The sequence below is a fragment of the Alternaria incomplexa genome (assembly GCF_024043165.1).
Source record: "Alternaria incomplexa strain BMP 0042 chromosome Unknown scaffold_6, whole genome shotgun sequence".
Classification (NCBI taxonomy): Eukaryota; Fungi; Ascomycota; class Dothideomycetes; order Pleosporales; family Pleosporaceae; genus Alternaria; species Alternaria incomplexa.
The window spans coordinates 822,988-835,182 of NW_026249855.1; the positions used below are offsets into that span (position 1 = coordinate 822,988).

Consider the following 12,195-nt stretch of genomic DNA (forward strand, 5'->3'; position numbering starts at 1 on the left):
CTCAACCCGTCTTGGCATCCAACATTGAAGAGCCCTTCCGTGTCTGGCGCGTGAGCAAATTATCGTTCAGCTTCATCAACCACCCTGATCCTTCTTTATCCAAATAGCAACCCGAATCACACCACGTTCATCTCGGTCGGTCGGTCATATTACTATCTTACTGACTCCAAACGTTCCATCACTGGAGTTCCTCGGGAGCATCTCCGGACGCGACGTGCATAAGACGGTAGTTGTGAGTCTATGAATCGGAGAGCCAGGGCACTGACGCCGTATGCATCTTCGTCGCGCAGTGTCGCTCTACATCGCAAGGGATGTGTGTCTGCAGAAATCGTGGAGCTTGTTACTCACCTCACGGCACGCACAATCTAGCCCATGCCTATTGCGCCTGATGAGCGTATCAGTTTCCTTGAATGAAGTGATTGTTTACACCAACTCAGTATCCAGATTTGACCATTGTTCCTGAGTGTCATTCGACTAAAGCTCAAGACATCTTCGTCACAATGGACCGCCTACCTCAGGAGATCATCAACCGGATGGTGACGTTTCTCGATCGGTATCCAGATCGAGAAGGGGTTCCCAATATCTTACAACAACGGTTGGTCGTTAAGTCGTCAGCACTGCCACCTTTTGCTACAATATCCAAGCAATGGAAGGAGGCTGTTGAGTTCATTACATTCCATCGACTAGACATCAGAAGCGAAGATCTTGGCGAACTGCGGACCATCGTAACACGCAATAGGTGCAAATATTTGAGGAACTTGAAGTACAGCATTCTGCTTCCAGAATATCCGGAAGAGCAGGGCAATCTCATGGAGAGCAGTGAGGAGCAAGAGGCCAACAACGACATCTTCACCCATAGCATTGCTGAACTTTTCTCGACCTTGGAGCAATGGGAGGATGCAGGTGTCCGTTCCGAGTTGCGATTCAACCTAGCAGCTCCGGAGTCCCCGAGCGATTGTTACGATTCCGAGATTCGGTATTCTACTGCCTATCTCACGCTGTCCGAGGTGGACAAAATACCTACAGTTTCGCGAATCAGCTATTTCCAGATGCAAGGCAATTACAGCCGAAAGATATCCCCATCCGTTGCGCCCCAGCTCATGTCAGTTCTGCCCGGCCTGAAGCACATTTACGCAGAATTTTACGAAGAGGGTGCACAATCGGCCGGCGTTGAGAGAAGATCAACTTTCGCAAGGTTACTTGAGCGAACGAAGCTTCCGGCTAGCTCAGTAGCGATGTGCAATTTCCACCAGGAAGCGCCGTTCGATCACCGAGAAGCTACGTCCTCTAGTCTTCCACAAGGCACACTCTTCGATCCATTTAGCGCGTCCCTACGCGTCTTCTCTCAGAATCTTACAACCTTCATTCTGGACGCTTATGTCGACTCGACGCTGTTCTGGCCCTCTGTCCACGAATCGCGCGCCATGCCATCGTGGCCCTCGCTCAAGAAGCTCAAGATCTCGTTCAACCCCGTCGCGCCTTCTGGTGCCTGGTACTTCGTTGGCACCCCGAGGGACGAGGAGGACACTCAATACATGCAACACGGTAATCGAGACACGCTAGACCCGTTTCTCATCGCCTTTGCAAAAGCGACGCAGCAAATGCCTGTCCTCGAGAGCTTTATGCTCGAGTGCGAAATCGGGTATAACGTGGGCTTCTTCGAACTATCCTACTATGCGCCTGGCGTGAAAGCGGACTGGAGTTTAGATGGGGGCGATGAAGACACGGCGACGGTCCGACGATTGTATTACACGGTTGGAGATGTGTGGAGGCCGGATGCGTTCGTTGAGGAAACTTTGCGCCATATTGGAAGGGAGAGGCATGGGCCGGAGCTGATCGAGAGGTTTCTTGGGCACAGGAGTTGGAGTTCGCAGTCGGCTTGGAGTTGGTTTTAAGCATGCGGCATCGGGAGACGGCGCGTTGTTGCAGATAGCAAATGAACTTGCATAAGCGCAATCTCCGACTTTTGGCTAACATCAAGACAGAGATGCATCGTGGCATGCTTGACTTCCTCTTCAAGGAACCTTCTGGTGTGTACGACTATGATCCAATTTACTAATTTCGTCCGCTTACGGCTGGCGATGCTGAGGATGCGTCTTCATCTCCTTCGTTGAGCGGCGTACGTAGCATTAACAAAGCTTTGAACACGGACCCGTCACTGGGTTCGTCAGATCATATAGCGATTAATGCCTCCAGACATAGGGTCGAATGGGGATAGCAATTGCTACGAGCGAAGGGTGAACCAAGACCGTCTTTGCGAGATCGTACTTTGTTGCACAGGGGTGTGTACAATCACATCTTCCCTGATTCGGAGCTGCGGAGAGACTCAAAATTAGATCTATGGGGTTATTTGCTAAGTAGGAGTGTCGTAATTATGTTGAAGTCCACACACTCTTGTTGCATGTGCTCAAACCGATGCGCTACACTGATCGATCACGCTGGTCAGTATGCAGCTGGTGTCGCATATCTTTTACCACGGGGTTGTTGGAGAAGCGCGATTTTGTGATGCCGCCCACAACCACCAGACGCCTGAGGCTGACAAAACGGTTACAAAATAAAGACATCATCATACGATGGCTGTAGAAATGAGCATAGGGCGAGTTTTGAGCAAAGAACCTGCATCACCTGCATAGAATGACGAGTCGTGATGCCAATCTTACCAAAAAACGCAAAAAATCCCAAACCTTCACCACACCTCTACACTCTCCCCCGTCTAAAGAACGGTACAGCAGCGCAAAAAGATGGACTTGCAGGGAATCGAACCCTGGACCACTCCCATGCTAAGGGAGTATTATACCACTAAACCACAAGCCCGGTTTTGCTCTTTGGCCAAGAGGACCGCCGAATTCACCGTCGCCCAAACGGGCGATGAGCGGTGATCGGTGATCGGTGATTGATGAAAAGTCGCCAAATTGTAACGTTTATATTGGTATTTCGCAACTCGACGCCCTGAGTGAGCGAGGCCTGATAAAAATTCGTGTTACGGGCCAGTGACATTTTACCCCCACTCAATCGACTTAGCCGTTCTCGCCGAAAACACCATGCAAGTTTGTGGGGCTAACTCGCGAATTATGCCGCCAGTCAAAGCTACATCTTTCATTGGGATGGCTAATTCACGCAAATATTCCACTCGTTCTTTTCATCACTAATGGGGCTACTGCGTTTGGCTTTGCTAAAACCATGTACAATTACTCACATACAAGAGAAGCTCAGAGCGATCCTCGGATACATCACATTTGGTTGTAGGTAGGCTCATTGCAGAGGTTCAACGTCCAGATATTGGTAGGTTGAGGGGGAAAGATGCAACGGCTTCGCAACAGAAGACCTTCTTGACTATCTTGCATCCGGCTTTGCTGTATATGATCACACCGTGGCGCTACCTCATCTATATCGACGTGTAATCAATGCCCAATAGTTGGTCAGTTGCAGTGTTGGTCGAAAACCTTCAAACCCCCACCCTTCCACAATTGTTTAGAATGGGTACCTGGGTAAAGGTCAGCATGAGTATATCATGTAACACAATCACAAGAGACATAGTACATGAGGCCGACTTCAGTGCTCCGATGATACCTGGCGGCTTAGATACAGGAACCTTCAGGTTTGCACGGATGTGTCGATCAGGCCGGCTGCAGAAGGAGAACATCCTCGAAGAAGCTATCTTGTGCTTGTGCGTACGGAGCGAAATGTTGACTGAAATACACGCCATACTTTGCATGTACCTTTCACTAACACACAGGACAGTAACACTTCTGTGTACACCATGATCGTGATTGAACATGTGTTCGTAGCAGCCGAGTACCGCGCTAACCGCTTACGACGACATCTTGGCAGTCGCGCGGTCCCAACGCGCCAAAGATTCCAGACATCAACCAACCCCAGCTTTCGCGCCCGCTGCATCACCACCCAAACCGACCCGACCGACGCGGCAATCCCGTCGCAGTATCTCCGCCATCATGTACGGCATGAACCAAGCCTACCATGCCCCCGACCCGAGTGCGCAGGTGCCGAATCACCTCCTTCCCCATGTGCACCTGATATCCTCGTACCGCTTCCCTACTCTCCCGGGCCTTCAAGCTCCGCAAGCCCTCGAGTACCTCATCAAAGGCCCGCAGATCGTGCGCGACACGTCGCCCGTCGCGTGGACCTACCTCGCAGCCCCTCCCCAAGATGGCACTGTCATCCTCACATGGCAGCCCCCGCGCATGGGCACCATGTTCGCCTCGGACGGCATGGTGTGGGCTGATGCTGAGACCGCATACGATATGAACGTGCGCGGATACGTGTGTATACCAAGGCGTCATTTGCGCGCAATGCCTAACACCCTATAGACTCTCCAAGTCCTCGTCCACAACAGTGGCTACCACTACCCCCACGAACCATATGCCGTGCACGCGCGCCATCGCTATCGAATCGCCGCAGGCCCTGGAAACATCGATCCCAATCTCTGGCTTGTGCACTACAAGCCCGCAGATCCACAAAGCAGAATGCCCGCCGCCCAAATACCCGTCCCACGAGAGGTCCAGGCCCAGTTCCAGATGCGCGCTCAACTACAGCAAGCTGGACCGTTGATGCGCAAGGAATTCATGCTGGTCGACCAGGCGAATTGGCCAAAAGTCGAGTTTGGACAACAGGCGATGAGAGGCCCTCAGCCCTACCCCTACAACCCCATGCAGCCAGGCAGGCAATATCCTGCGCAACCTCCGCCAGCCAAACGCCAGCGCTTGCCGACACAACCTCAACCCCGTCAACCCGCTGCAGGCGCGCTTGCGCCGGACAACACGCTCGAAGAGGAGGAGAACGCTACACAAGATGCTTTCGATTTCCTCACTCCGCGCGAGATCAGCTTGTCGCGCTACAAGCAGCATCACGAGTGGATGGAGGAGATCTTCTCATCACCGTACGCTGTTGGAAAGATCGCGCCGATTGATCTAGGCCTAGGCCTCATGGGCGAGCTTGCTCCGCTTACTGCTGGCATCTTGGACGTCCCAGGAGCTGAGAATGTGGAGCCAGGAAAGGACAACTACCAAATCAAAAACTACTACAAGCTGGACGCAGACCAACTCAAGGACTTCGAGAAGCGCGTAGCAGAGTACACGAAGAACGAGCAGGCTGAAATTGACAAGATGAAGGCCGAGCACGCGAAGAAGGTGGCACAGTTGAAGCGCACCAGGACCTACATCAAAGCCGAACGCCGACTACGAGATCTATCTCGCTCCACCGAGAGCGACGGTGATGACGCAAACCCGGTCGAAGGAGTTGTACAAGATTTGGAGAAGTCGCTGGGTGTTAAGTTTGATGAGAAGAAGGCGGTTGTCTGTGTAGACAAGGGTGGTTTTATTGAAGTACAACAGCCCTCACCTCCAAAAGCGCAGATGAACGGCAACGGAGGCCAACAGCAAGCGAACGGCACATCGAATGGCATGAACAACCAGGGCTCGATGGAAGATAACTCTGCCGCGAACCTTTTGGATCAATATGGGTCGGGATCACTTTCTGGCACACCTATCGGCAACATGTCCTTGCCTAGACTATCGCAACCACCGAGTCAATCGCAGTCCGCTACCGGTACACCCAATGTACCACACGGCAACATGAACCAGTCGTCGGCATTCGATCAACAGGATACAAGCCTTGATGTAGGAGCCGATCTTTTGGATCTGGATGTAGAAATGTCCGGCATGGCGGGTGCAGGAGACAAGACTGATGACTGGACGATGAACGACCAGTCAGGCAATGCCCAACAGCCAGCCGGCGGTGTCCAACAGCCAAATATGAGCAACAACCAGCGCCCGAACAATGTCGGCGGGATGCCTCAATCCAACATCGACGCTGATGCAGGCAGCATGTTCGACACCGCCGACTTTGGGAGCTTCGACAACATTGATAGTGCTGGAGACGCTCTGGCCGACTATGGACACGATGACAACCTGGGCTTGGACCTTGTCGATGATTCGGCGTTCGGCGATGCTTTTCATGGGACTGAAATGCATCACGACGAGACTGGCGAGGGTGACCACGCATAGTATGCGTACGCGAATATGGATTGAAGCTGGACTAGCCGGTGTCCTGGTGTGTTGAGTACTATTCTAGTGGCTGTACTATTACGTTTTGTATGACTTGGAGTCGACGGCGTCTCTTTGCATATCCATGGCTTACTATCAGCTTGAAAGTTTTCATATACACAATTCTAGAGGCGATATTCTCTTGCTAAGTTTGCAACTCAGTTTATGGCTGAAGCCACACCGAAACTTGAATAGGAAGGTGCAACGTTGTGTTTGGCCAATGTGGTCTGGGTCGTCAGCAATGTGTCGCAACATGGCGGTGTTGAGGTCACGACTAGCGTCGTGTACAGCTAACCCGCCGCCATTTAACGGCGCATCAACAAACTAGGTAGATAGGTCTGGTTTGGCTATCCAGTTGCGAGCATATTGCAGAGATTCTAATCGCGAAGCCGCTTGCCATATATGCCGTGTACAAAAAACAAGATGAGTGAACGCCCAATATTTTGACACATCAATGCGGTGCGTTCTCATTCCCACACCGAGCTTGTGTTATTATAAACTGCCCTGTACTAGTATTCAATCCACGAGATTACATACTATGTTTAGCACTTTGCGTGCTTCTTGACCCTGTACCAGTCAGCCGTTTCGCTGCGACTTAGTCCTTACGCGTCGAGTACTACACAGGCTTGATCACCAGTGTAAGCATATCGCGCTTAGCTACATATGCACGATAGAGAATAAGCTGATGAGCAGCGCGTGCAACGTTTATACTGTCAATGTAGGATCAGCTCACAATTGTTTTCGTTGTGCCATTTTCGGAGGCCCGTCTTGTGCCGGTCTCAAATCCCCCAGAACTTGATGCTGCTCTCTCGCAAAAGTGTCCGCGCTCTCGACAACTCGATTTGCTTCTTACCTTAGCCAATATCTGGTGGCTTCCAGAATGCTCGCCAGAGCGCTCTGGTTGTTTATTTGCGTTTCCATGTTGTATGCCCCAGCGAACCCAACTGCTGTACCAAGTAAGGGTGTTGAAGCACGACAAACGAATTCAATACATCCTATTCTTGGCGTTCGTGGACTGGGTGTCGATACTATACATCCTCGATTAGAGATACGAGAGTTAGAGCGGGACAAAGATCAGTTGAACGTCTATCTGCTAGGACTGCAGCGGCTGCAGAGTATAGGTCAATACGACAAGTTCTCTTACTATCAGATCGCAGGTAAGCTCTGTCACTATCATATGCAACATGTAACCAGATAGCGACACGCTAACCGACACAAGGTATACACGGCCGGCCTTACATACCATGGGATGACGTTGGCAAACATCCGAACGGAAGCAACGGCTACTGTGCTCATGGCAACAACCTGTTTCCGACCTGGCACAGACCCTATCCCGGCCTCATAGAAGTATGGAAGGGGACTTGCGAATTATCCGATTCACTGACTCTGAAAAGGAACTGCTCTACTCCAATGCTCAACAAGCAATCTCGGAGTTTCCGGTGGGAGAAGCGAAAGAGAGAATGTACAATGCCCTAAGCACCTTCCGAATGCCGTATTGGGACGCCGCTGCCGTACCGCCCAAGGACACGAGCTCCTTCCCCGCGATCGTACAACAGGAGACGGTCGAGATTGAGGTTCCAAGTGGGGATTCGACGACCACAATACATGTTTCAAATCCGCTGTACGCATACCACTTCCATCCTTTGCCAGTTGACGACTTCAAGAGTGTACCGTGGATACTCTGGAATTCAACAAAGAGATACCCGGCTAGTATGGCCGTAAGTGCGAAATCCCAGAACGACCTTGTAGCGGAGTCTCTGGACAGCAATCGGGTGAACCTCATGCAGCAGACTTACCAGATGCTGGGCATGCAAGCAAATTATCTCGACGTCAGTAACAGCATGGTGGAAATGAGTACCGAAGGCGCAATTCCGAACAGCCTGGAGTCGGTGCATGATACTTTGCATAATGCCATTGGCCGTGGAGGTCATATGTATGATGCAGCGTATTCTGCATTCGATCCCATCTTCTGGTTGCTTCATACGTAAGTACCGCGCAACCTACTCTAGTGGAGTGTTGACTATTGCAGCAACGTCGACCGATTGCTTGCCATCTGGCAAGACCTTCATCCCGATAGTTTCGTCGAAAGCCACGTCAACCCTTGGCCGACGTTTGCGACTGCGCCGTACTCAGAAGCGGACGAAAATACACGTGAGTGCATCCCGGACCGCTTACTCGATGTTTGATGACGTTGACGTCGACAGCTCTTTATCCATTTCATCGCAATACAGCAGGCGATTTCTGGACCTCAGCCTCTGTTCGCGACCACACAGTCTTCGGCTCCACGTATCCTGAGTTCCTCGGGCTCTCCGCAACCGACACACTGGTTGGCAGAGTGAACGCACTGTACGGGGGGAATGCAACGTCACGGTTCTCGTGGGAGACCGCACGCGCCGAACAGCATGTCGCCGTTCCGCAGAACAGCGATGTCCAGTACCAGTACTCCGCCGTCATACGCGCACAACACATGGGGCCTGGATGTGTTTCCAAGGTCCGCGTCTTCTTGGACGCAGATATGAACATCAACGCCGGACCTGCGAATACTCAAAAATGGATGTCTGAGCCTGGGTTCGTTGGTTATGCAGGTTTCCAGAATGCCGTTGGCCAGGAGAAGACAGAGATGCAGACCAATGGCGTGGTCGCATTGACAGCAGCGCTGAAAGACCGGATGCGCATGGGGAAACTGCGCAGTATGGATGAGAATGTTGCTGGAACGTATCTGCAGGAGAAGCTACATTGGTTGCTTGTTGACGTAAGGCTCTTCGATCCGGCAAACAGCCATGCATGCCGATATTTGCTAACCAACTCGTGTCAGGCCAATGACAATGTCATCGCTCCTGAGCACGCGTCCGGCTTCTCGATTGGGGTATCGTGGGCGAGGATAGCGCCAGGTACGGCAAGCACGCTGCCTGCGGTCCTCGGTGGCGGCTTCGAGCAGTTGCCACACGCTACGATGGGCAAGGCGGGTGGAGTGCAATGACAGAGGCGTCGAAGGCGTATCTCAAATTTTGACTCATGATTAGTTGACTTATCGTGACAGTGGAAATACGTTCTTCCAAGTAGCCCTGCAATTTTACGAGAATGCAATCGGATTATCGCGAGAAGGGCGCGAACACAGGGAGAGATTCATCTGGGTAAGAAGACGTGTTCTTTCTGTATACCCAGCTGCATGCGCGGTGAGGCCTTGGCAAGTTTGCCGCGCGATTGTCAAGACACGCAAGACATTGTTACCGCTCAGGTGTGAAACGGCACTCTATCGGAGACGGACGCTCTGGCAAATGACGATGCGTTGCAGCGACCCCTAACTTGGCTCAGGGGTTGCAGTCTCGGTTAAAGCGGCCCTCCACGTCAGCCCGCCAAGACAACGAAACGTTCTTCCGTGTGCTTGATTCTACGAGGCGTCGCACTAGCTTACGCCTCCATGCGCCGATGAGCAGTGGTACCGCTATCGTGATCCGGATACGCGGGTAGTTGGCTTTGCGGAGTGCTGAATGTTCGCCTCGTGGTTCGTAACTATGCGTTAAATTTGGTCTTGTAGTAAGGAACGGTTCCGGACGATCATGGCCAAGTGCAGCTGCAATGGCTGTGTTACATCCGCCAGCGGAGAGTTCCAGATATAGGGACCATCGTCAGGAGAGCGCTACGCGATGGAGTTGTAAAGGCCACAGATGCAGCTTGTTAGCGCGGGATGCCGTTTCCCTCAATAATCATGCTCCATGCTTCATCTGCCCGGGCACGCGACATGAGCACCAACCTCATTGCGGCTCAGGGGTGATCTGTGGTAGAGTCTTGCCATCAAGTTCAAGCATTACCTGGGGTTTTTGCCGCGCCCGCAAACCACTGATGGCGTGCCAAAGGAGAGTGCTAAAGTGACCTTCCCGATAGCCTCTCTTGGCATTATCCAACTGTCCAGCATCTGCCCAGTGAGCCGCGTCTACTGCAGGGTGCGCGTTCCTGAAAAGATGTAGCCCCCACCGGTAGGGCCAGGGTGCATTGGCTTCTCAAGGCCAAACCGCTGGTTTACACTCACACTTCCTTTTGACCTCTGCTCCCCTCTTTGCCGTCCGTTTTGATCTTTGCTGCAGCGGTTCCATCATTGCGAGCGCCGTTGTTCTTCGCCTTCTTGGTACCCGGAATTCGGCACCAGCGGAATTTCCAAGCCACCTGGGCACGCATCAGCAAGTCTCGAAGCCACGGCAATGCGCCTGAGCACATACTATAGTTCTTAAATCCTCACCTTCCTTGAATAGTAGACTTTCTTTTGGCCTTGCACGCTACATTTTCTCACCATGCCTCCTCGCGACGCCAACTGGATAGATGTAAGTCGTACCCGCCGTCACAAGCACAGTCGTGTAACTGGGGCTAACAGTGTGCTATAGGGCCTCCGAGGCATAGCATCCTTTATGGTCGTATGCGGTCACCTATGTACTGCGTTTGTACCATGGCTACACCAGCCCGCCGCAGACGCAAAATCCGCGCCGCACCTCTTCCAACTCCCCTTCTTCCGCCTCGCCGTCGGAGGTCGTAGCGCCGTAGCCCTCTTCTTCCTCGTAACTGGATACGTCAATTCGATTGGGCCGATTAGCAAGTCGCGTCAGGGAAATCACGATGCTGCCTTCCACGGCATTGCACGAAGTGCGCTCGCGCGCTCAGGAAGGCTGATTCTCCCCACCATGGCGGCGACCATCGTTACCTGGTTCATGGCGAATACGAACGCATACCATATGACGAAGCACGTCGATGCGCAGTGGATACGGCAGGGTTGGCACCGACAGGAGCCTACGCTGTGGATGGCTTTCAAGTCGCTGTTCAGGGCGCAAACAGAGACGTGGACAACCGGCTGGGACGAGTACGATGGCACACAGTGGACACTGCATATGTTCTTGGAAGGCGCATTCATGGTCTATACAACCATGCTTGCTACAGTTTTGGTGCGACCGAAAGCGCGGTTCATCATCTATGGCATCATGTACATGTATTTCTGGCAAGTTGGCAAAGGTGTGTATAGTTCCGGCCAGCAAACGAATTGGGCAATCGCTAACTAGAGCAGACCTCACAGTTGGCTCCATCAAGGGTCTCAACATCGTCACGGGCATGTTTGTAGCCGAGTTGCACAACCACTACAAGGATGCTGCCACCTCCGTCCTACCCGCCCCGATCCCCGCCATCATGATAATCTGCGGCATGTTCATGGCTGGATTTCCCCAGGACTCGGCCCAGAACACACGCTGGTCGCACACAATGGCCACCATCATGCACAGCCTGACCGCCGATAAGACGGATATTCGAAGATACTGGGACCACCTGGGAGCCGCGTTTGTCCTGCTGGGGATCTTCTTTTCGAGGAACGCACGCAAACTCCTTACGTCGCCTGTCTTCAATTTCCTCGGTCGCGTCAGTTTCCCTGTATACCTGCTGCACAACACTTTTATCAAGTCTGTGCTTACCTGGATGATCTACCTACCTTCCGCCATGAACCCGCCGAGGAACGAGAAGGGAGAGCAACAGGACCTCCAGCGTGGATCAACGACACACATTCTTATCGCCATTGCGGTCTTTTACTACATCCTATACCGAACCGCGGCACTATGGGTCAAGCACGTCGACCCAGTATGCGCAAACATCGTCAACGCAGCAACGAAGTGGGCATATGGCGAACCACAACAGAAGGAGGCCCGACCAATACTAGGGAACGGGAATGGAACGACCGACAAAAGTGTACTCCCTTCATAAGTCCGTGTTTCTGGTCAGACACCCTTTTATTCTTCCATCCATTCTTGTTGATCATTTTGCGGGAGCTGGAGCTTCTCGTATTACTATTCCATTTTTAAATCTCAAATTTTCTTTTGTATCAAAGCATCTGTTGGAGCCAAGCATTGTGCGTTTGAGTGAGCGACCATGGCATGTAAGCTTGGACGTTTTGGAGTATACAAGGTGGCATAACCTGGTGAACGGATGGTTTGGAAAGTGTCGAGGAGAAGTACAGTACGCTGAAGTAGATGAATGAACATATGAAACTTCACTTTTGGACTCGACATGGCTTTCGAGTGTTGCTTTCGAGTCACCCAGAGTTACATCGTGTCCGCCACATGGCCACAAGCCAACTTGTTTTTGGCGCAAAACGTTCATGTCA

The 12,195-nt window shown here is 52.2% G+C and overlaps 4 protein-coding genes and 1 non-coding gene across 5 annotated transcripts; 4 read left to right on the plus strand and 1 right to left on the minus strand.

Annotated features, from left to right (window-relative positions):
- Positions 1-388: 388 nt before the first annotated feature.
- Positions 389-1,895, plus strand: J4E90_004826 (uncharacterized protein; the record flags this gene model as incomplete). Its single annotated transcript, XM_051434388.1, has 2 exons — positions 389-394; positions 438-1,895. The coding sequence occupies 2 exons, from the start codon at positions 389-391 to the stop codon at positions 1,893-1,895; spliced, it is 1,464 nt and encodes a 487-aa protein (XP_051291644.1).
- Positions 1,896-2,742: 847 nt separating this feature from the next.
- Positions 2,743-2,814, minus strand: J4E90_004827. Its single transcript has one exon. It is a non-coding gene; the product is annotated as a tRNA-Ala (tRNA).
- A 1,139-nt stretch (positions 2,815-3,953) lies between these two features.
- J4E90_004828 (uncharacterized protein) lies at positions 3,954-6,023 on the plus strand (the record flags this gene model as incomplete). The annotated part of the gene is made up of 2 exons (XM_051434389.1): positions 3,954-4,280; positions 4,329-6,023. The coding sequence occupies 2 exons, from the start codon at positions 3,954-3,956 to the stop codon at positions 6,021-6,023; spliced, it is 2,022 nt and encodes a 673-aa protein (XP_051291645.1).
- A 1,388-nt stretch (positions 6,024-7,411) lies between these two features.
- Positions 7,412-9,042, plus strand: J4E90_004829 (uncharacterized protein; the record flags this gene model as incomplete). The annotated part of the gene is made up of 3 exons (XM_051434390.1): positions 7,412-8,046; positions 8,092-8,213; positions 8,294-9,042. 3 exons carry the CDS (start codon positions 7,412-7,414, stop codon positions 9,040-9,042), a joined length of 1,506 nt encoding a protein of 501 aa, XP_051291646.1.
- Positions 9,043-10,465: 1,423 nt separating this feature from the next.
- On the plus strand, positions 10,466-11,795 carry J4E90_004830 (uncharacterized protein; the record flags this gene model as incomplete). The annotated part of the gene is made up of 2 exons (XM_051434391.1): positions 10,466-11,060; positions 11,113-11,795. The coding sequence occupies 2 exons, from the start codon at positions 10,466-10,468 to the stop codon at positions 11,793-11,795; spliced, it is 1,278 nt and encodes a 425-aa protein (XP_051291647.1).
- Between the last annotated feature and the right edge of the window lie 400 nt (positions 11,796-12,195).